The sequence below is a fragment of the Natator depressus genome, chromosome 2 (genome assembly GCF_965152275.1).
Source record: "Natator depressus isolate rNatDep1 chromosome 2, rNatDep2.hap1, whole genome shotgun sequence".
NCBI lineage: Eukaryota > Metazoa > Chordata > Testudines > Cheloniidae > Natator > Natator depressus.
The window spans coordinates 9055835-9075796 of record NC_134235.1 but is presented as its reverse complement, the minus strand read 5'-3'; the positions used below and the strand labels follow the sequence as shown (position 1 = coordinate 9075796).

At 49.9% G+C, this 19962-nt stretch overlaps 1 protein-coding gene across 8 annotated transcripts in view; it reads right to left on the bottom strand.

Annotated features, from left to right (window-relative positions):
* Nucleotides 1-327: 327 nt before the first annotated feature.
* The window catches only part of LOC141982068 (uncharacterized), a 75839-nt gene continuing 56204 nt past the window's right edge, over nt 328-19962 (bottom strand). For 3 of the 8 annotated variants that reach the window (XM_074943782.1, XM_074943776.1, XM_074943784.1), the window contains 10 exons: nt 17655-17861; nt 15375-15476; nt 14153-14251; nt 13042-13184; nt 11612-11873; nt 10639-10836; nt 10025-10231; nt 7241-8606; nt 2799-2951; nt 328-649 (listed from right to left, as the gene is read on the bottom strand). In XM_074943782.1, the coding sequence (XP_074799883.1) occupies nt 459-649; nt 2799-2951; nt 7241-8606; nt 10025-10231; nt 10639-10836; nt 11612-11873; nt 13042-13184; nt 14153-14251; nt 15375-15476; nt 17655-17861 (2928 nt within the window). In that variant the 3' untranslated portion in view covers nt 328-458. Of the gene's footprint in view, nt 650-2798; nt 2952-7240; nt 8607-10024; nt 10232-10638; nt 10837-11611; nt 11874-13041; nt 13189-14152; nt 14252-15374; nt 15477-17654; nt 17862-19962 lie in introns of all 8 variants that reach the window. The other 5 variants (XM_074943777.1, XM_074943778.1, XM_074943779.1 and 2 more) reach the window with 5 other exon arrangements.

Genomic DNA, 19962 nt, shown 5'->3' with positions numbered 1-19962 from the left:
GGCACAGTAAAACTGACACAACCTCTGAGACAGGGAGAAACCAAAAGCCAAATCCGAACCTTCAGGGGAAACGCCCTTCTCGAGGGCATGTAGCATGACCAGCACCTCCTATGGGTGCTGGAGGAGGTCGTGCCTGACCAGCCAGAATTCCCATATTAGGTTCCAATCCTCTGAAGTGCTGAGTCCCTCGGTGCTGGGCTCCAGCCAGATGTATCTTGGTGGAGACGCTCAGCACCTCTCAGGAGCAGGCCCCAGAGGGAGGATCCATGAGTACAAAAAACCCAACGGACTTGGACACGGAGGGAACACAGAAAATTATCTTTATTGCATTCCGTTTGGCCATACAACACGTCGCCGTTCACGCCCTACTGCATTCAGGCAGCCCAAAGGGGACCCACGTCACGGCAATTGCTGGTACTGGGGAGCTGGGTGCAAACAGGCTAGACCCTGCACACATCCTAGCCGTTCATGAGCAGATGGATGGGCTGCACACCTCTCTTCTCCTCATGGTGCATGGACAATTCCCTCTCGAACAGTGCTCTGTCCATCCGCCCTTTCAAGGAGTAATAGCGGAGAGCCACACTGTGCCAGTCTATTGCCCCCTCAATGTGCAGCGGCCTTGCTGGCAGCGTGCTTCGAATGTGCCCACCTAAGGAGAGAACAAGAGATGGCTAAGAAGGCAAGAGGAGAAAGTCCCCATCCATGCACCAAGGCTCCTTTTTTTGGAGTCCCTCTAACAGGCAGAGTTGGTTCAGTGTAAGTGTCAGACCCCATTGCCCTCTCCTGGATGAAATCAGACCTGCTCAAGCGTTTGCGATTATATTGCCTCCTGGTGGTTGGAGGACTAAAAAGAGTCTATCTCACAATACTGCTGTAAAGGTAATGGGAATTCCCATTTTGTTCAGGTAGTGGAGGTCTGCTTTTGGAGCAAAGATGTGGAGTTCGAGCCTGGGGCTGTGCAGATTAGTTGGCAATTGTGGTGTCTGCATGTGTTTGTTTACGGACCCGCACAAACGCAGTGTCTTAAAATATATTGTCTGATATTATTTGGAGCTGCTGAGATTACTGAGTTCTTAAACTCTTAGTTTCTCCTGATTAAGGAAAGAAACTTATATAAATTACTAAATTACCCAATGAAATATGTTACTTAGGGTTAGTTGTGTGATGTGTTGTATTATAGATTTGATATTAATTTTCTGTAATTAATGCAATGATTGCATCTGATTTAATGGGATTGCTTACGGAAAAGATTCTGCCTTCAGACGTGCACTATTGAGGGAGCAGTGGCTTGGTAAAGGGAGACAGAGCCTTTCATCACTAGTTGATGGGTTCAAATCCAGCTTGTATCAGAATGAAAGCTTCTGTATGAAAGCTGTCAGTGGCTATGCAAATTAAGTTGGTCTCAGTCCAGTCTGGTGAGGCAGAGGCAGCAGCTCATAGGAAACAAATATGAATCAAGAATAAATGAGTTTCTAATCTTCCTCTGTGAAGCATGCTCTTGCTGCAATGCAGAATCCGTCCCATCCCACCTCTGGCTCGGTGACTGAGCAGGCTCAGAGTGGCCCTGCAGCTGAGGTAGGAGGCACTCGCTCATACTGAACCGATTCCTGGTGAGTGCACATTGAGAGAGGCAGGAGGGAGTGATGGAACCACCCCATCCTCTACTCTTCTACTGCTAAGGCAATGAAAGAGGAGGCGGCTCCCTTTCACCAACGATGCGCCCCTTCTGCCCCCCAGAATTCATTCTGACTGTGCCAGGGAATTCCACTGCGTTTATCCGATTTGCCAGTATCTGGTTTCCTCTCTTCAAACTCACAGGGCCGGCCTAACCTACCAAAAAGGAACCTCCCTTCCAGCTGCCTCCAACAGCACCGTAAGTTCCAAGCAAGCTAGATAACAGCGGAGCGGGAGGAGGAATCTTCGTGGAGAGTCGTGTTAGTGGAATGTTGTGTTACACTGATGTACAATTTGGCCTCTCCAGACAAAACATAACCAGCGCTGGCTGAAGCCCCCCTCCCTCCCACTGCTTTGAAAACTGACTCCTAAGTGTCTGAACCAACAGCATTAAAGCAAAGACAGGCAGAGTAATGACTCCATCCCTCGTGCGCTCTGTTGTGCCTAGATATGGTAGCACATGCAGAAGTTCATTCTGCAGAGCACCTTTCAGCCACAATATTTCCCAAAATGGATAATACTCTTAGGAAGTGGAACAACAAAGGACAGCAAAGGGGGACAAAAAAATTCAGATGTGTAGATAAGGGAGGAAGAAAGACTCTTCCAGCTACAAGAACCAATACCGAGAATCAGTGTGGTGGAGAGATATAGGAAGGCAATTGCAGGATACCAGAAGGCAAGAGCTGCAGAGGAAAAGGCTATTTGCACCGACAGTACTGACTCTGTACAGAAATAACAGAAGTGAGGCATATGGCAACAGCCCAACCACACAGTCTGAGGATCCCAGCAGTACAGAGAAAAAACAACAGCTACATTAAAGATCAACTCTTCACCTTTCCTAGGGAAAGATTTAGAATCAAGGAGATGGAAAAGACCCATTAGGGTGTCTAAATCACCCAGTGGAGGATTGTTCCCTGCATTGTACCCTCCAGCAATGGGGTCTTCGTTCCATTCCATTATCAAATAGCTCTCCTGATTAGGACTCCCCTTCCCCTGATATTCATCCTATGTTTTCCTTTGCTCAGTCTCAGAGGTGCACCCTACTGGGGCACCCTATGTAATTTGGTCCCCTTCTGACGGTCTATTGTGGATTTCCAGCGTATGGCTCAGCAAAGGGTCAGTACCTTCTGGTGATACTTGTGTCATCCTCTTGGCAGCAACCCTAATCCAACCCATGGACGTGTGAGCCAGCATATTAATGGATCGTGTGTCGGAAGTGCTGTCCAGGTCTTCCTCTTCGTTTATCAGGTCCCTCCGTTCAGTGGAGCACAGCTTACCTTGGAGGAGCACAGAAGCTCAGATGAGTAGGATTGTGTACAAACATGACCTTAACCTCTACAATGGGGATTTATCTTCACATTTTCCCATGCTTGTCTTATTATTCTGTTTTTGACACAATTGTGCTAGCTGGTGCATGAGATACAGATAGTTTATACCAATAAACCCCCCCTCCCATCTTCACACAGGAAATTAGTGACAGACAACCCTTGGACATATCAGAGGTTCAGGTAAGAGTCCGAAAGTTTGGATATTCATTCAAGGCTTACATGAGTTTTCTGAGTGTGGACATCTCCAAAGACTAGGGTCACCAATGAGATTTCTGTGCTGCTTGGTTTAGATGAGATTGGAAATATCTCAGCAATGGCAGGGCCTCAGGTCAATTTGGGCAGAGGGTTGTTCAAGTTATCTTGAGTAATATTAATTATTGGATCCAAATAGTTATTACTGATTATTTCCAACTTATTTTTTCACTGTATGTCCCCAGCTGCGGCGTTGGCATACTGGGGCATATTGGAAAGATCGCCAACACTCAGGAGTAGAATGATTGGTTTACCCCTCTCCTTGACCCCAGAACAGAAAATCATTATGCATCTTTAATTTTTGGCCCTGAAAAACAGTCAGATAACACCTGAGGATTACCGTAATCATTGGACAACATTTTCACGCCATAGTGCCAACAGTTCAGCTCATGAATACGCATTTAGGCTCCTAAAGAGAAGCTTATATTTGGGTCTCTAAATGTGGATTTTTAGGAGGCCATCTTTAGGGATCCAAGTTTGTAAATTTCACAGAGCTTTTTGGGAAATGCCCCCTCAGAAAAAAAAATTGTTTTGGATGAAATTTAAAGAAAAAACAATCTTTGTCAGTGTTTTGGGTTGGTTGGGCTTTTTTGTTTGTTAAAACTCCTCAACATTTACAGTTTTCAAAAACTGAAAAATTTCAGGGAGGCAGGGAAAAATAGTTGGTTTTACTGAAAATTTTCATCTGACTGACTTGAAATTTTTTTGGTTCTCAGTTACCAAATCCCTCGATTTTTTTAAATTTGGGGGATTTTGGCTTTTCGTTAAAAAAAAACCTGTCTTGTTTTGTTTTTTGTCAAAATTTTTTTTTTTTTGCTTTGAGCAGGGGCTTGGACTAGATGACCTCCTGAGGTCCCTTCCAACCCTGATACTCTAGGATTCTCTGATTTGTCATAGAAATTTCCAGATTGACAAAAAAGCCATTTTTAATGAAAAAATAAAAAAATTGTCCAACATCTTTCCCAATTTAGCAAGCCCTGTGCTAACACCCCGAAGTAAGAGCTGACAAATGCATAGCAAATAATACATTCACTGATTTTAGCCTCCTTTTCCATTTGCAAGTTGCCCACTAGCAGCTTACAATTTTCTTGAATTAAATCATTATTAGATATTATTTGTTAATTAGTTTTGGTGAATAATTCTTGGCCTGCAGCAGTTTGATATCTGGTTAGCTTAGATAGGTCACACAGCAATGCTTCTGATCTCTGGCAGGATGAGTGTAACACAGAATTGTGGTTGCAAAATTCACTCTCCAAAAATATTTTCTCATATTCACTTAACATTTGTTGTCACACCACCTTTCCCGCCATGAATACACTCTCTGGGTACACTCACTCAGTTTAAACATAGCGAGCGAGTGAACACAAAGAAGTTTGATTTTCATTTGAGCAGAATATTTTTTCAGATGTTTGCTCCTCTCTGTAGGACATTGCTCCTCCGCCAGCCCCGAAGTACTACGCATTGAGCCACATATCTGAACCAGACAACTGGGGAAACCATGGAAGGGAACGCAATCCATAATTCGCTGGAAAATCACAACTTCAAATGCCAAGAGGGTCTGAAATGACTCAGAACAGAGCCAATGCCAGTAAACGGCCCTGACACAAACCTATTTATAGTAGGTCTGCCTAGGGTGAAGTCTTGTCCATTGACTTCACTTCTCAGGATCAGGCCCTCAGTCTCCTGGGATTACATTTCTCATAGAACCACAGAAATTGGAGATGGGAAAGATTTATTAGCTCATTTTATTCACGTACCTCTGCAGGAGCAGTGCAGGATTGTCTCTAACTGTTCATTTTCAAGTGCCTAGTCCAGTTTTGATTAAATGTGTCAAGCAATATAACTTCTTACTGCAAAACAAATCCACAGCCTACATGTTCTTTTTCTAAGGCTTTTTTGTTTGTATTTACTATAGCTGTTAGTTTCTTAGTTCTGCCTTCTAGTGGCATCATGAGGAAAAAATGGGGAAGAGTCCAATGTAGCCTTAGAAATCAGTTTAATTTGTTCTATGACACTATTATGCACTAATCCTAATTGTAGGGTTATTCCACCGTGTCACTACAGGGCAGAGTTAACATTGTCTGGGTGCCTTAACTGTGCATTGGCATTCCTTAACATGACTGGATTTCTTTTAAATTTAACCTTAACTGAATTTCCTGGATCGGTAATGCTTGGTTTTTCCCCCTGTAATTACCCTTAAATTACTAACACGTGCTCAACCTTAACTCCAATTTGATATCCTTTTTATCTGGGATTACAGTTATATATCCTGTTTCCAGAGCAACTTGGGAAATAAAATACTATTATGTTTATTAGCTACTTGTTAAATGATGCATGCTTGGTTCTGGTTTGGGGATAAGGGGGAGTTGCAGCTGTCCGTGTAACATTCATGTAGGAAAGGGCTATGTATATGAAAAACCCACCACTGTAATTACGCCATGTTTTCTGAAACATTCCCAATGTAATGGGCGTCAGTGGAATAAAAACGTATAACCCCCCCCAAACCTTTATTTTAAAATAAATTAAAACTGATCTCTCTGGAGACGTAATATAGCAGCTTCAGGTCATGTGAGGGCACTTATACCCCATTCTCTTGTATGTCTGTGAGAAGGAATGGAGCTGTGTCTCTTTAAGAGGACATACTTCAGAAAACTCTTAGGCCCCAAGTTTCATCCTCCTTTCCTGGAAAGTAACAGTTTCCATTTGACTTGGAGACATTCTTCCTGCACTTACCCTACCACCCATCTAGCCCCGCTGATGTCCAGGGCAGGGGTGTCTTTTCAGAAAAATTTGGGGGCGGAGGGCAAAGTTGTGTCAGCATATAGAACATTATCTATGATAATATGGGCTGGGCGAGTGGAGCAGATAGACCTGTGAATTTGGGAGGAGAGGCGAACCAAGGTCTGAGGGACTAACTGCCCACCTTGCCACCTTGAAAATGATATGCCTGGACCAGGGGTTGCCTGGGTCTAACAGAGAGAGCCATCTGTCTTCATTGGCAAGATCTTTTTGTTGGAGGCGATCATTGCCTATGTACCCAAAACCTCTATATTGCACACTACTAGCCCACATTTAGGTGCAGATGAGTGGAAAGTGCTTTGATGCATTGCTTGGAATGTAGTACAATGGTGTAACATTACTATGCACTGTAGTAACATGCACAATACTGTGAGCTGGATCAGAAATATCGAGGTTCTGTGGCCTCCAGCCTAGATGTCCACTGTTGGTTCATATGGAGGGTATTTGGTCTGTAATAAACTGGTTGGAAATTTTCTGATGCAACCTTTTTCGGCTGGAAAATATCGATTTGTTGAAAGTGAAATATTTCGCCCTAAGCGTATCAATTTTGATGCAGTTTAGTTTTGGGGAAGAAAAAAAAAGGATTTGGATTTAGGTTGAAATATTCCATTCTGACACTGCTTAATGGAACATTTACATTTTTTGTTTTGAAATGACTTTTCATTTAGAAATTTATTTTATAGTGTAAGAAATGTCAAAATTGGAATGGAACGCTTTGATTCACCTGAAATGAATTTCTTTTTCCAGAATTTTGTTTTCCGGAAAATTTTGAATTATTTCGTTTTTGTTCCCATTTTGGAATGGAATTTTTTTTCAAACTCACAGAATTTCCCACATATTGAAAAATCGAGTTCCCTCCCAACTCTAGTCTGTAATGTAAGCAACAGAGAGAACCATGGGCTCATGTTCTACTTTCTGCCTCAATAGAGTTGCTTGACTGTAAGTGAGTGCAGAATGAAGCCATGAGTGTGGTGCCTGATGCAGCACATACTGCCCCCTGGTGAGGACCTTAAATAAATCCAGGCATCTGACAACCTCCCACTTTCCAAGGTCTCCCTAAAAACTCTTACAGCTGCCGACATTCAACCATTTCATTTCATTTCTTCAATCGGCTTTGGGAACATTTCCAGGACTGCAAAATAAAAACATTCTGACACACAAATCTACATATAAATTAGCAGTTGTACCTTTGTGTTTGCAAAGTATTTTGATGTAATAGAGAAGATTTGTGAAGAGGTTAAAGGGGGAAGGTGTTCCAGACTTCCTAGTCATGTCCCTAATGAGCATGGCCCTGCCAAACTTCCACTCTGTGTCAGACTGGGCTTGTATCCTCTGGTAGGTGTCACTCATCATGGCGATCAGCAGGTTGATCAGCACAATCAAGGTCACGATCAGGTAGACCCCAAACACAAAGCGGATGATGACGAAAGTGAACTGGGGAGTTCTGGTGAGTGAGGGCAGGGACTCGGGGTCAACGAGGCCAAACACGGAGAAGAATAATGTGACCATAATGACAACGGGGTCCTGGATAACGGTGCTCACAGTCGCGTTCCCACCAGCAGCTGACAGGTTGGTCTTTGGTTCAGGGTAGACTGGCTGGTAGACAGATGACAGCTGCATGGTGAAGGCTATGTGAAACAAGCCCAGGATGACCGCGAACCTGGTGAGATCCTTCATGAGGTTCCTGATTATGACGGCCCAAGGGCCAAAGAGGTGGTGGAAGGTGAGGAACTCCAGGAACTGCACAAAGGAGAGCGTCATGGCCACCCCTAGGAAGATGTTCCTGGCAAACAGGCAGTGCAAGCGATCGGTGCCAGCAAACATCAAGGCCAGCAAATGGCAAAGGAAAGCAATGGCAGAGAAGCCCAAGACGAACACTCTGATCCAAGCCAGGCCAGCCCTTTCTCCAGAATGGGTGAGCTCGGTGACCAGTGTCCCCAGCAGCCAAGCTAAGAGCAACCACTCGTTCCAGTATGGCACCATGTGACCTTCATAGATGGGGCTAATGGGGGGATACACTATGGTTAGGATGAACAGGATGAGCAGGAAGATATGAGATGCCAAGTGGCTCATGAACTTCATAATAGGAATTTTATTGAACCTATGTTTCAGGGGTAGGGAGAAAACCAGCCACATGGGGGGGCACGCTAGGAAGCAGACGAACAAGAGGGCAATCTTCCATGGAGCCCACTTCAGGCTGCCATACCAGACTTCTGTCAGGTATTTTTGCACTGCTGGATGCGCTACTACGTCCTTCTGTTCACACTCAATTAGCGAGTCCAGCATGGTAGTGCCTCTGTGATCCACTGCGCGGAGAAGGTGGCCAGCACTTCTACCTCCAGAAGCCAGCGTCAGGAGCTCAGTGGCCATGCTCTCAGTGTACTTGGCAGCAGTCAGCAAGTCTTTGGCACGTTCCTTCTCCTTCAGGGCAGCGATGTTGAAGGCCCGGGAAAGCTTGACAGCAGTGTCCAGGGGAGCAGAAGAGTGAAGGACAAATTCCTCAATTGCCTTGTTGTTGTTCAGCTTCCCACAGACCATAAGGTCAAAGATAAACTGGGAAAAACAAACACCCTTAGTTAATATCAGAAAGAGGAAGGATAGTCTTGTGCTTAAGGCATTGGACAGTACTCAGGAGATCGGGTTCAATTCTCACTTCTGCTACAAGCTTGCTGTACAACCTTGGTCAAATCATTGAATCTCTCTGGTGTCTCAAGCCTTCTGTAAAATGGGTATAACAATATGGTCTTTTCCCCACTCTTTGTTTTGTCTGTTTACAATGTAAGCTCTTCGGTGCAGGGACCATCTTTTCCTATATGTGTGTTCAGCACCTGGCATGAGGAACCTCTAGGTGCTACTGTAGTGCAAGTAATAACAACAATGCATAATGCTTTACAAACACTGACTGTCCACAACACATCCATGGGTAGGGCAGAATTATCACCACCGCTTTACATATGGTGAAACTGAGGCAGAGATCAGGTGACCTCCTAAGGTCACAAAAGGATTCATAATCTCAGCTGCGATTAGAACTCCAAATTCTGTGCTCAGAGGCCACACCTTTAAACTCTGGATTTAGTAAATAGCAACGTGGAAAAAAACAATCCAATTTGAGAGAAATATTTCCAAAATGCCAGGGACATTCACATATCTTCACTGGGGCTGGAGAAGGCTCATCATATAAATGCTAGATGTGTAGAACTAATGTTCAGTGATGTTTTTTTTAGCTTCTAGAAACAGAGGAGAGGTGTCTCTGACCAAATCAACCCCCTGGTCAAGCTCGTTCTATTACAGCTGGGTGAATAATAGATTTTTAGGTTTGTTGGCAATTTTGACAAAGTTAAAAAAACAAATAGTTTCAGGTCAGACCAAAAAAGACAATTTTTGCACATTGAGACGTCCACAACATTTTCATTTTGGGTTGAACAAAATGTTTCATTCCAACAAAATCAAAATGTTTCATTTCAATTTTGACTGGTTTTTTTTAACACTTCTGAATGTTTTAAAATAAAATGGAAGGAAATTTTGAAACAAAAAGTCATTTCCAACTGAAAAATTGAAATGTTTCATTTTGAACACGAAACATTTTGATATTTTCGGAATCCGCCCCCCTCCCCCCCAAAAACCAAACAATTAGGTGAAACAGTCACCAATTCATGAAACAGTTTGGTATTGCCAAATCTGCATTTTTCACCAAAAAAAAAAAATTTTGGCTGAAAATTTTTTTCTAGCTCTAGTCTCCAGCAACATATGGCTCTGAGCTCCAGGAACCCCATAGCCATTGCTACCACTGATGTGACCAATAACTATAACGACCAATGACCTAAATTACTGGGATCCTAGTCACGCTATTGCACCATAAGGGCATAATGTAGGTGCTGGGGGTAGGATTTTGCAAACAGGAGTAGGACATATGGCTCAGGGCTTGCCCACGTCACCTCCCCTACCTCACCTTGGCTCAGGGTCTCCCCTACCTTCCTGTCCTCAATCAGTTTCAAGGTGGTTGAGTTCCTTTTCATCAGGAAGCTCACTACTTCTTGGTGGTTCTCAGCAGCTGCATACTGGATAGGTATCCTCCCCTCTTTGGACTCGAGAGTGGGTGTGGCACCGCTTTCCACTAGCAGCCGGACACTATCCAGGAAACCCGATTTGGCAGCAAAGTGCAATGGACCCCAGCCTTGCTGTGGAATTAAAGGACGTACAGTGAAAACGCAGCATTCATTGACCGCAGGCATCAGGCAGTCACATAATAGGGAATGGTGCAGGAGGGGATGGAATCACCTTTAACCAGAATTGCATGAAACTTTGATAACTTTCAGGTGATGGGCAAACTGGAAATGCATGGGCAGCTGACTTGGCTGGCAGCTTTTGTCAAGAGACAGCCATGCTGCTGTTCGGAACCATGGAATTCAGGACGTAGGGTTTGGAGATATTGTGTAGCACCTTCTATGGCATCATATATTGTTCATGGCACAGGCCCACGATCAAGACTTGGTGAGAGACTCTCCATGAAGAGGTTGCACAGAAAGTGTGACCGCCCCTCACTGTTCCAGCAGGCTAACACCAACCGTGCGAGCTGCTGCTGTACCTTGTCGGTGACGTTGATCTCCGCTCCCTGGCCCAGCAATGCCCGCACCATCTCAACGTGGCCATTGGCTGCAGCCAGGTGGAGGCATGTCCGCCCTCTCTTGTCTCGAAGATGCAGCTGGGAGGTGGATTTGCTCAGAAGAAGCCCAACGACGGCGGTGTGACCATGCTGGGCCGCCAGGTGGAGAGGGGTGGAGCCCTAAGCACAAGTGGGCTGGTTAGCATTGTACAGCATTTGGCACAGGGACGGGATGGCTCCAAGGTCACTAATGGGACCTAAAAATGTCACCTAAAGACACTGTCAGACTTGGCACGAGAGGCATCACTCTTACAGCAAGGAGAGAGGCTGAGGACCGAGGGTCAGGGAGATTGAACTATCCTCCACAGCTAGAGATGACCCCTCCAGAAGAGGGCTGGGGTCCACTGTCCGAGGGCTACGTGGACGAAGCTTGCATTGCAGCAGCCTCTTCTGCAGAGGGAAGAGCTGTCTCTACGGTTGTCAGCCCGGCACTGGTCAGTAGTAGCACTAAATTCATGCAGAAACAACCAAGGTGGGCCATGACGTGGCCGGATGGTTTGGACTGGCCTGAGCTGGAGAGCAGCCCAAATGTTAGGTCGTGGAATTGGCCTTGGACAGTCCCAAGAGGCTGATGCTTCATGGTGGCCTTGCTGTGTTGTCATCATACACATCAGTGCAGAGTGGTGGTACAATGCTAGCCAGAACGGCCACTCGAGGCCCCCGGAGTGCTGGCCTCAGAGAAGCTAGGCCCTGAGAGTTGCCCAAAAGGGCTTGGCTAGTGTCAGTTTTGGGGGAGGTGGAAGCTTCCCAGAGAGCCTGTTACCCCAGATATGACGCTGCAAAATCAAAGCTGCCCGCCCCCATGACAGGCTGCAGCCTTCTCCTGGGCTGAGCCAGCTCAGAGCACGGTGGCCCCCATGTGAGTAGAACACGCAGAGCATGGCTGGCCTCTTACCTGCAGGCTGGTCTGACAATCCACCTGTACGCCGGGGTAGTTGAGCAGCAGCCGGACCAGGCTCTCGTGTCCCGACTGGGCAGCCAGGTGCAGTGGCGTGAATCCTGACTGCGATAAATCACACAGACGGCAGCAGGGCCCCTCTGATGCCTCAGACTCCTGGGCATACTGCGAGGGCAATACAGTTCCCAGACACTTCCCCCCACAGTGCGTACAAGTCAGAAGCCAGAGCAGCTGTTCCCCCATTTTCTGCGACTCATGCCTGTGGGCGGGCCATAATGATCTACCTTCCTCCCTCCCTGAGGCCCTGGAGAGTCAGCAACCTGGCTGAAGCCTCCCCAACATGCACCATCACGCTGGGTTACGCATTGGAACAACTCCAAAACCTTTCAAAGGTTTTCATGAGACTGTGAGTCACTCTATAGCCCGGTGGCTGGGACACTGCCGTGGGAGACCCAGGCACCACCCCTGCTGTGCCTGATTCCGAGCAGAGAATTTCATCCCAGGTAACACCGAATCAGACAGAGCGGGGTCTTGAATCTGGATCTCCCAAATTCCAGGCCCGTGATCTGGCCTCCAGCCCAAAACCCTCCTGGTGAAAATGGGTGGAAACCAAAATGTTTCAGTTTCCCCGAAACAGCATATTTCGGCAAGAACGTTCCAACCAGATCTACCCGCCCCCCCAGTTCTGGAACAAGTGGTGCCGTGGGACCGAGGGCTGCAGTGTCAGGGTCTCTACGCCGCGCAAGTTCCACGCACAGCCCATCCCTTTCAATCAGGGCCTCGGAGCCATTTGTCATCCAGGCCTCCCGTTTCTGACCCTTTGAAAAGCCTCCCTCTGGAGCCAAATCCTAACCAAGGAGAGCAGAGATGGGACGAGGCAAAGGCAGATTTCCCAGGGTGAATACAGGGGTAAAGCCTTCTCCCCGCTCCACAGGCCCAAGGGAGAGAAGAACCAGGGCAGCTGTGTTACACAGAGTGCAGTGACATGACGCAGGGAGTTGGGGGCAGGGAGGGGGGCTCTCCCCAGCCTGTCTGTCCCAGAGCTGGGGTCCATCCAGAGTAACATGGAAGAGAGGTGCATGGCCACCCAGGAGTGCATGCAGGGCGCAAGGATCTGCGACTAAGAAGGTTCACTGGCTAGAGCCACAGCACAGAAGGGAGTAAGAGTCCAGTTGATATGGAAACTACTCGGGCAGTTCTGAGATACAGCGGCAGCAGCCGGGAGGGGGACTCAGTCTGCAGCAGAGCACTCCTCTGCCAAGCTTGTTTACAGAGGAGAGGACTTGGGCCTACCACACAGTGAAATCAAATGGCTCAGTAACACGAGCCCCCATGTTATTTGGCTCCATGGAAATAGACAAGTGGGTTCGGGATGCCATGTGTCAGCTTGTCCCTTATCCCTCCCTGGGGCTGGCTGCTGGTATTACCTCACTGCCTTGCTCCTTGACCTGCTGTCCTTCGGAGGTGAATTTGGGAGGCTCGCTGTGCATGGTGGCCAATCCCCTGGCGAGCATGTCTCGGACGAAGTCCAGCTGGCCATAATGAGCTGCCACATGAAGGGCAGTAAATCCTGTCTTGGAAGGGAAAGAAAAACACATCCACAGTTCAGGGAAAACAAACGAGGTTTGCTCTTTTAAATGAACCAGAGCACTCTCATTTAGCATCCGATCAAAGCACAGTACATGCCTGACAGCTGGAAGGAAGAAGGTTAAAAGGGAGAGGTCACAGAAGACATGAGAATGACAGGAACGAAAACAAAGAAAGGGGTGAAAGAATGAGAGTTGGAAGAGGAGAAGGAGCTTTTGGGGATACATGTTTCAGGAAGCATCCTCTGCATTTGGCATCCACAGTTGACGCCGCAAGGCTCTGGGCAGCGTCAGGAAAAGACGACTCCTGACAAAGCAATAGAAGGCAGGGTCTGTGTTAAGGGATGTGACTGGGTGCCAGGAGCATGGGGTTCTAGTCCCTTCTCTGCCATTGGCCGAGGTTTCAAAAAGGACTAACAATTTTGGGTCACTCTATTAGTGGGTGCTCAACTTGAGAGCCCTAAAACAAGCCTGATTTTGTGGAAGTGCTGAGCACCCACCCTCTGAAAATTAGGCCCCTGTAAGGCATCCAAAAATGGAGGCCCTCAGAATCACTAGTCACCTTTGGAAACCTCGACTCGCACTCGCTGGGCCTCAGTTTCCCATCTGTACAATGGGGATACCAATTCTTCCTTTCTCCCACCTTCTGTCTGCCTGGGCTCTCTGCAAGATCGTTGGGGCAGGGACTGTCTCTCACTAGGTGTACACACAGTGCCCATCACAGTGGGGACTAACCATTACCAATAACTATGTGTCCCATGCACTTCCCTGCTTTGCTGTGTAGCCCTGTCTCCGCTGGACACGCAACTAGGTCCTGACCCTCACCTCTGACCCAGTTACAACAAACACCACCTGAGTTGTGTCCAAACAGCGGCTGTTTTCACAACATAGCCACACCCATGCCATAGGCAACAAGGCCCCTGTTGTGCAAAGCCAACAGCCATGCACTCACCTTGGTGCTGGTGATTCTCAAGGAGATGCTGCCCTTTAAGGCCTCCAGGACACTGATGTGCCCATGTTTGGCCGCCAGGTGAATTGCCGTCATTCCTTCCTAATAAGGAGCAGAGGAAAAGCATCAGAAGGCAAGGCCGGGTGCAAATCCCAGAGTGTTATCACAGCAATGGAGGAAGTCTGGGTGAGGGACAGAGCCTTTGAAAGGCCTCCTGGGGTCTACTCGTATTCTTTGAGGTTCTGACACTCCCAGCACGGCCTAGCTCCATGATATGATGGTATAATTCAGGGGTTCTCAAACTTCACAACCTGCTTCTGACAACAAAAATTACTTCACGATCCCAGGAAGGGGGACCAAAACCTGAGCCTGCCCACCACCCCACTGCCCCAACTTGATCCCCGCCACCCAGGGCTGAAGCCCTCAGGCTTTGGCTTCGGCACTGGGCAGTGGGACTCAGGCTTCAGCCCGGGGCCCAAGAAAGTCTAAGCCAGCCCTGCTGACCCCACTCAAAGGGGATCGCGACCCACAGTTTGAGAACCGCTGGTATAATTCAAGGTGTCACAGGCTGGCTGGGCATTCAGGACAACGGGCCACCGAATGGAGAGCTACCTTAGCCTGGAACTGTTCGAGGAGTCATGAAGAAAGAGGAGGCTGGTTCTTTATAAATGAAACATCACTGCCCTTTTGCTGCGAGGGGCAGAGAAATTTAACCCTTCATCCCTGAATTAAACAACTCACCACACTACAATCACAGCATGGCACCATCCTGGGACTAGTCTACAAGAGACAAACTGGGGGGCATGGGGGGAGATGGAAAGAACAATAGGGATGCTTTTACTTCAGCATCTCAGCGAAATGTTAGTGCCTTTCCCAAAGGGGAAAGGGCTCAGACTCCTGCCCCCATTCACAGAGGTGCACATCAAGGAGAGGCACAAGGATGTGAATGTAAATTTTGTAGATGCGCCTTTCCCTGCCAAAGAGAGATGCCCTTCTGAGCATGCAGCCTGAAATGAAGGAGGGGCATTTGCACTCGGGGGCAAGTGGGTGTTACCAGTCCCCTCTGTGCTGATTACGGAGGATGGGTTGTTACAGCCCCCAGCAGCTCATGCTTTTGACTCTAGAGGGCCCAAGCTGTTGGCCAAAGAGGGCAGCCAGCACCCGTTGCGTTCACACCATCTGCATTTTGAACTGGGAGCCGCCCAGCCGAGCCCTTGGTACGTACGCCATCCTCATCCGCTGCCGAGGCTCCCGTCTGCAGCAAGACCTTCACCACCTCACGGTGCCCCCCAGCAGCTGCCAGGTGCAGAGGAGTGGAGTAGTTTGTCTGCAACACAAAGACAGACCGGGTGGGTAACTAACCATGTGCAGTGTCTGAGCTTCAGAGCAAGCTGGCAGTGGGCTCGCCTTGCAGGGATCACAGCATGTAAGATTGTGAGGCAAGGGCCAAGGGAGGTACCAGAGCTCCCTGCCTATAACACCACAACGGCACAGAGCATCAGGACGGTGTGGGACTCTCTCACAGGCTTCTCCTCCAAATGCCTCAAGCCTGGGTCTTCTCAGCGCTAACTTGCCCTAAGGATGCAACCTACGATTCTTCGTGCAGGCCACAGAGAGAGTGTAGAGGGGCAGACAGGTGTGTTTAAACTGGGGGAGTGGGGAAGTTCTTGGGAACTGTGACTGAAATCTCAGCACTCTCCTGTTTGGCGTGACAAACAGGGCTCAAAGAGATCTGCCGGCGACCTCACTGCAAAGGACACACTGCAAATTCCCTCCCATGCAAGCAAAGCCCTATGTACATTAGCTACATACTAAATAAATAAAAGGGGGCAGATGCAACTAATGCATTACTGAAAACCAGCTGACAGTTGTAGCAATGCCAGCAGACAGGGGAAGGGGAAACCGTGCTTACTAAAACCTGCAGGCACATTCCCTTTAGGATCTTGTCTAGGCCCCCATGTCTCCTGGAGGCTGGCAGGAAGTCAGAGGGGTTCCCCTATTTATGCTTTTGGGGATGCTGGATCTGAACTTCTCAGCTGGTTCCTATCTCCGTAATGGGCCAAACCAAAAAGCCAGGCCCCAATGCTCATGAAGTTTGGGGAAGGTTAGATTTGGATCCAAAATTTATGGTTCAGGCCCGTGTTATCAAAGCAAAGTGGTGAAGTATCACGTTGTGCGTAGTGACTGGGGTTATTCACCTCCTTCGTGTCTGGATGGTGACGTTGGAAGAGGCAACTAATGCAACGTCTGCCTCTTTGCACCCGCCCTAGGGGAGAGCTGATTCCAGAAGCTGCCAGCTATCCTCCATTTCCTTTGGCGGATACAAGCTCTCTGCGTTTCGGAGGCAGCACAGTTAGTAAGGTAATGGTGTTCTCATATTTTGCTGCCATCCCATATTTTGGGATGACTATTCCTGGGATGCCCGCTGTCCGTGGAGCAAAGACTCTGATAGCATGGCCATGCAGCAGGCGTAAGGCTAGGATTTAGTCACGGAGGTCACGGCAGACGTGGATTCCGTCACTTTAACAGACCTCCGTGACTTCTAGGACTTCAGGAGGAGGAGGAGACGGGACTGTGTGTCCCTGCCCTGCAACTGGGGCTGGCTGGAACCAGGACCCCGCAGCCGCAGCCCCAGCCCTGTGGCTTCTGCCGGGGGCTGTAGCCAGGGCCGCACACCCCAGCCCCACGGTGTCCCGGGCTCGCCGGAGGCTGCAGCTGGGGCTGCGCGCCCCAGGCCTGCAGCATCCCGGGCTTGGCGGAGGCTGCAGCGGGGGCTGCGTGCCCTAGCCCTGCAGTGTCCCAGACTCGGCAGGAGCTACAGGCGGGTCTGTGTGCCCCCCTTGCGGCTTCCCAGGGCTGTGTGCCTCCCCTCCGGGGCTTGGCAGGGGCTGCAGTCAGGGCTGCACACCCCTGTCCCACAGCTGCGGCCAGCTCCAGAACGGGGGCTGTGTGCCCCCTATGGCTGTGCCCTCTCCCCCCTGCTGTGGCCGCTGGAGCTGGGGCTGTTCTCCCAACCATGGCAAGCGCTCGGCTTGTCGGGCCCCCCTCCCCATAGGACTTCCTTCCTCCCCCCATCTAGCCCTGCCCCCTCCCCCCGTCACAGGCTCCGTTAATTTTTGTTTATTGCCTGTGACCTGTTCCTGACTTTTACTAAAAATAACTGCGATACAATCTTAGCCTTAAGCATGCGTAATTGGGGCACTGAGAATGATCCTCTGGGTCCCAGCTGGGCACTGCTTGAGCTCTCATACACAGAGGAGAGAGGAGGTGCAATCCTCTCTCTCTATACAGGTCCAGCACCAGCTTCACAATCACCCCACAGACCGCCCGTGGAGAGTTCTCCCTTTTCCACTCTCACTCCTGCATTAACATTTAACTCCCAGCTTCCTAATCCCTCAGGGATAGCAAAACAGGCACAGATCTAGACTCTTAGGTCAGCTCTGTGCGTGTGACACTGCCCCACTGGACAGGACCATAGCAAGGGGACACCGCCGCAGGGACTCACCTTGTTGCGGGCCGTGGTCGCCCCCACCTTGTTGAACTTCAGCAGCTCCTTGATCACAGCGACACTGCCTTTGGAGGCAGCTATGTGGGCACAGGTCGAACCTTCCACGTTGGCAGAAGTCACCAGTTCCGGCTTGTGCTTCAGAAAGAACTGAACCACCTCCGAATGGTCGTTTTCAGCGGCCAGGTGCAATGGTGTCTGTCCTTGCTGAGGGGAAAACAGAGCCAGGCTCCGTGAGACCCCAGCCTGTCAGCGAACCGCTTTGGGGCTTAGTTGTGTCTCGATTCCTCTGGGGTGGGCCTGGTCAGAGGTTAGAGGCCAGGGCGAAAGGGGGGACATTTTTCAAATTCACAAGTTCAGATCTGAAGGGCAAAAATTTCCCCAAATTAAAGCTTCTCTAAGAAAGACTGGAAATTCAGCCCTGGGCCACCTGGACTGTACCTAAAGGGTCATGTTTTTTCGGGGGTAGAGCTGCTATTTTTTGGTCAGGCAGCTGGAGACTGAAAACAAAATCAATCACACAGCTGTGAGGGTTGAATGGAAAAGCATTTTCACCTGCCAAGACTCTTGTCCAAGATCCTGTGTACCTGCTGCATCATCTGATGGCAGCATTCATTCAGCGGCCAAAGCAGGGCATGGGGCTATGGGGCACAAAGTCCCTTCTCTGCTTTTGGCATTAGCAAAATCAAAAACATGAGGGGAATTTTACCTGTGTTCTCTGGCTCCTGACACTGCTCCCTAAGATACCTGTGAACCTGCAGCCAGGGCCAGATTAAACTTTTGTGGGCCCAGCGCCGAACATATTTGTGGGCCCCCATGGGGGCAGTGGGGCACAGTGCAGGGGAATGGGGGAGTTGGTCCCCGGAGCGAGGGACTGGCCAGGGGCAATGGGGCATGGTGCGCCAGGGGTGGCCCTGCTCCGCCCAGAGCGAGGGGACGGTTTACAAACCGGCAATCGCCAGACGCACACTGGTCCACCCAGCCCTGCGCTGCCAGTGTGCCCCTTTCCCTCAGGGGCAGGCCCACGCTGAAGCACACCACCCCTTTGTACAGTGCCCCCCTTTTATGCCCAGCGCCCCCTTGCCCAGAGACCTCTCCTACAGATCCCTATGTCCAGCGCCGCCCTGGACTCGCTATCCCCAGTGCGCCCCCCCCCAGAGGCCCCCATACTGGCCTCCCACCACAACTACACAGCTCCCTGCACACCACACTGCCTGACCAACGCCCCCCCACAGCCAAGCACCCTCCTCACAGTCCCACCATCACAGTCGCACACCACTCCATATTCCTGAGGGAATTGTGCCTCAAAAATTTTGAAATTCTGTGCACAATATATTAAACATCAGCCAATGGGAGCGGCGGAGACCGTGCCTGCAGGCGAGAGCAGCGCATAGAGCCTCCTGGCCCCTCTGCCTAGGAGCCGGACCCGCTGGCTGCTTCCAGGGTGCAGTGCGGAGCCAGGACAGGCAGGGAACCTGCCTTAGCCCCCTGCCCCAGCCCACTGAAAGTGAGTGAGGGTGGGGGAGAGTGAGCCACCAAGGGAGGGGGAATGTAATGAGTGCGGGGCAGGGCCTCGGAGAAGGGGCGTGGCAGGGGGCATGGTCTTGGGGAAGGGGCAGGGCTAGGGTGTTTGGTTTTGTGTGATTAAAAAGTTGGCAACCCTACTCAGAAGCGGCGCAATCAGCCAGGCCAGAGCAGGAGCGGGGCCTGCGTGCCAGGCTCCCGCAGGACCCACCTGCCTCCCTGGAGGGGCCCAGCCAAGCCCCCCGCACTTTCCCCCCACACCTGTCCAAGACTGGCCCGGCCCCTGTGGTGGTGGTGGGGGGCCCACAGGTGGCTCGGCTGGGGTGGTGTGAGGGGCCCCATAGGTGGCAGGAATCAGAGACTGCCCAGAGCTGGAGCTGCGCTGGGGAGTGGGGCAGACCCTGGTGGCCCCAGAGAGTCTGCCCAGCCAAGCCCCTGGCCACAGGGGCAGGGTTCAGGCAGCAGGGAGGGGGTGAAGAGGAGAGAGCGAGCAGTGGGTGGGGCCTTGGGGCAGAGCGCAGGTAGTGCAGGGAGGGGAGGCAGGGCCACTGTCCGGACACCTGGGCCCTTTCTGAGTGTGGGCCTGCTGCCATGGAGCCACAGGCACATAGAACTACAGTACCATAGAAGCTGCCTGGCCTGACTCCCCTGTGGGCCGTCTCTAGGCTGCTAGCCGACAGCAGGACTTGCTGGTGAAGATGGAGTAGGGGCAGGGGTTTAGAAAGCAGTTAAAACACCGGCCGCTCAGTGAGAGGCACGGGTGGCCTTGTGTGTGCACGAAGGC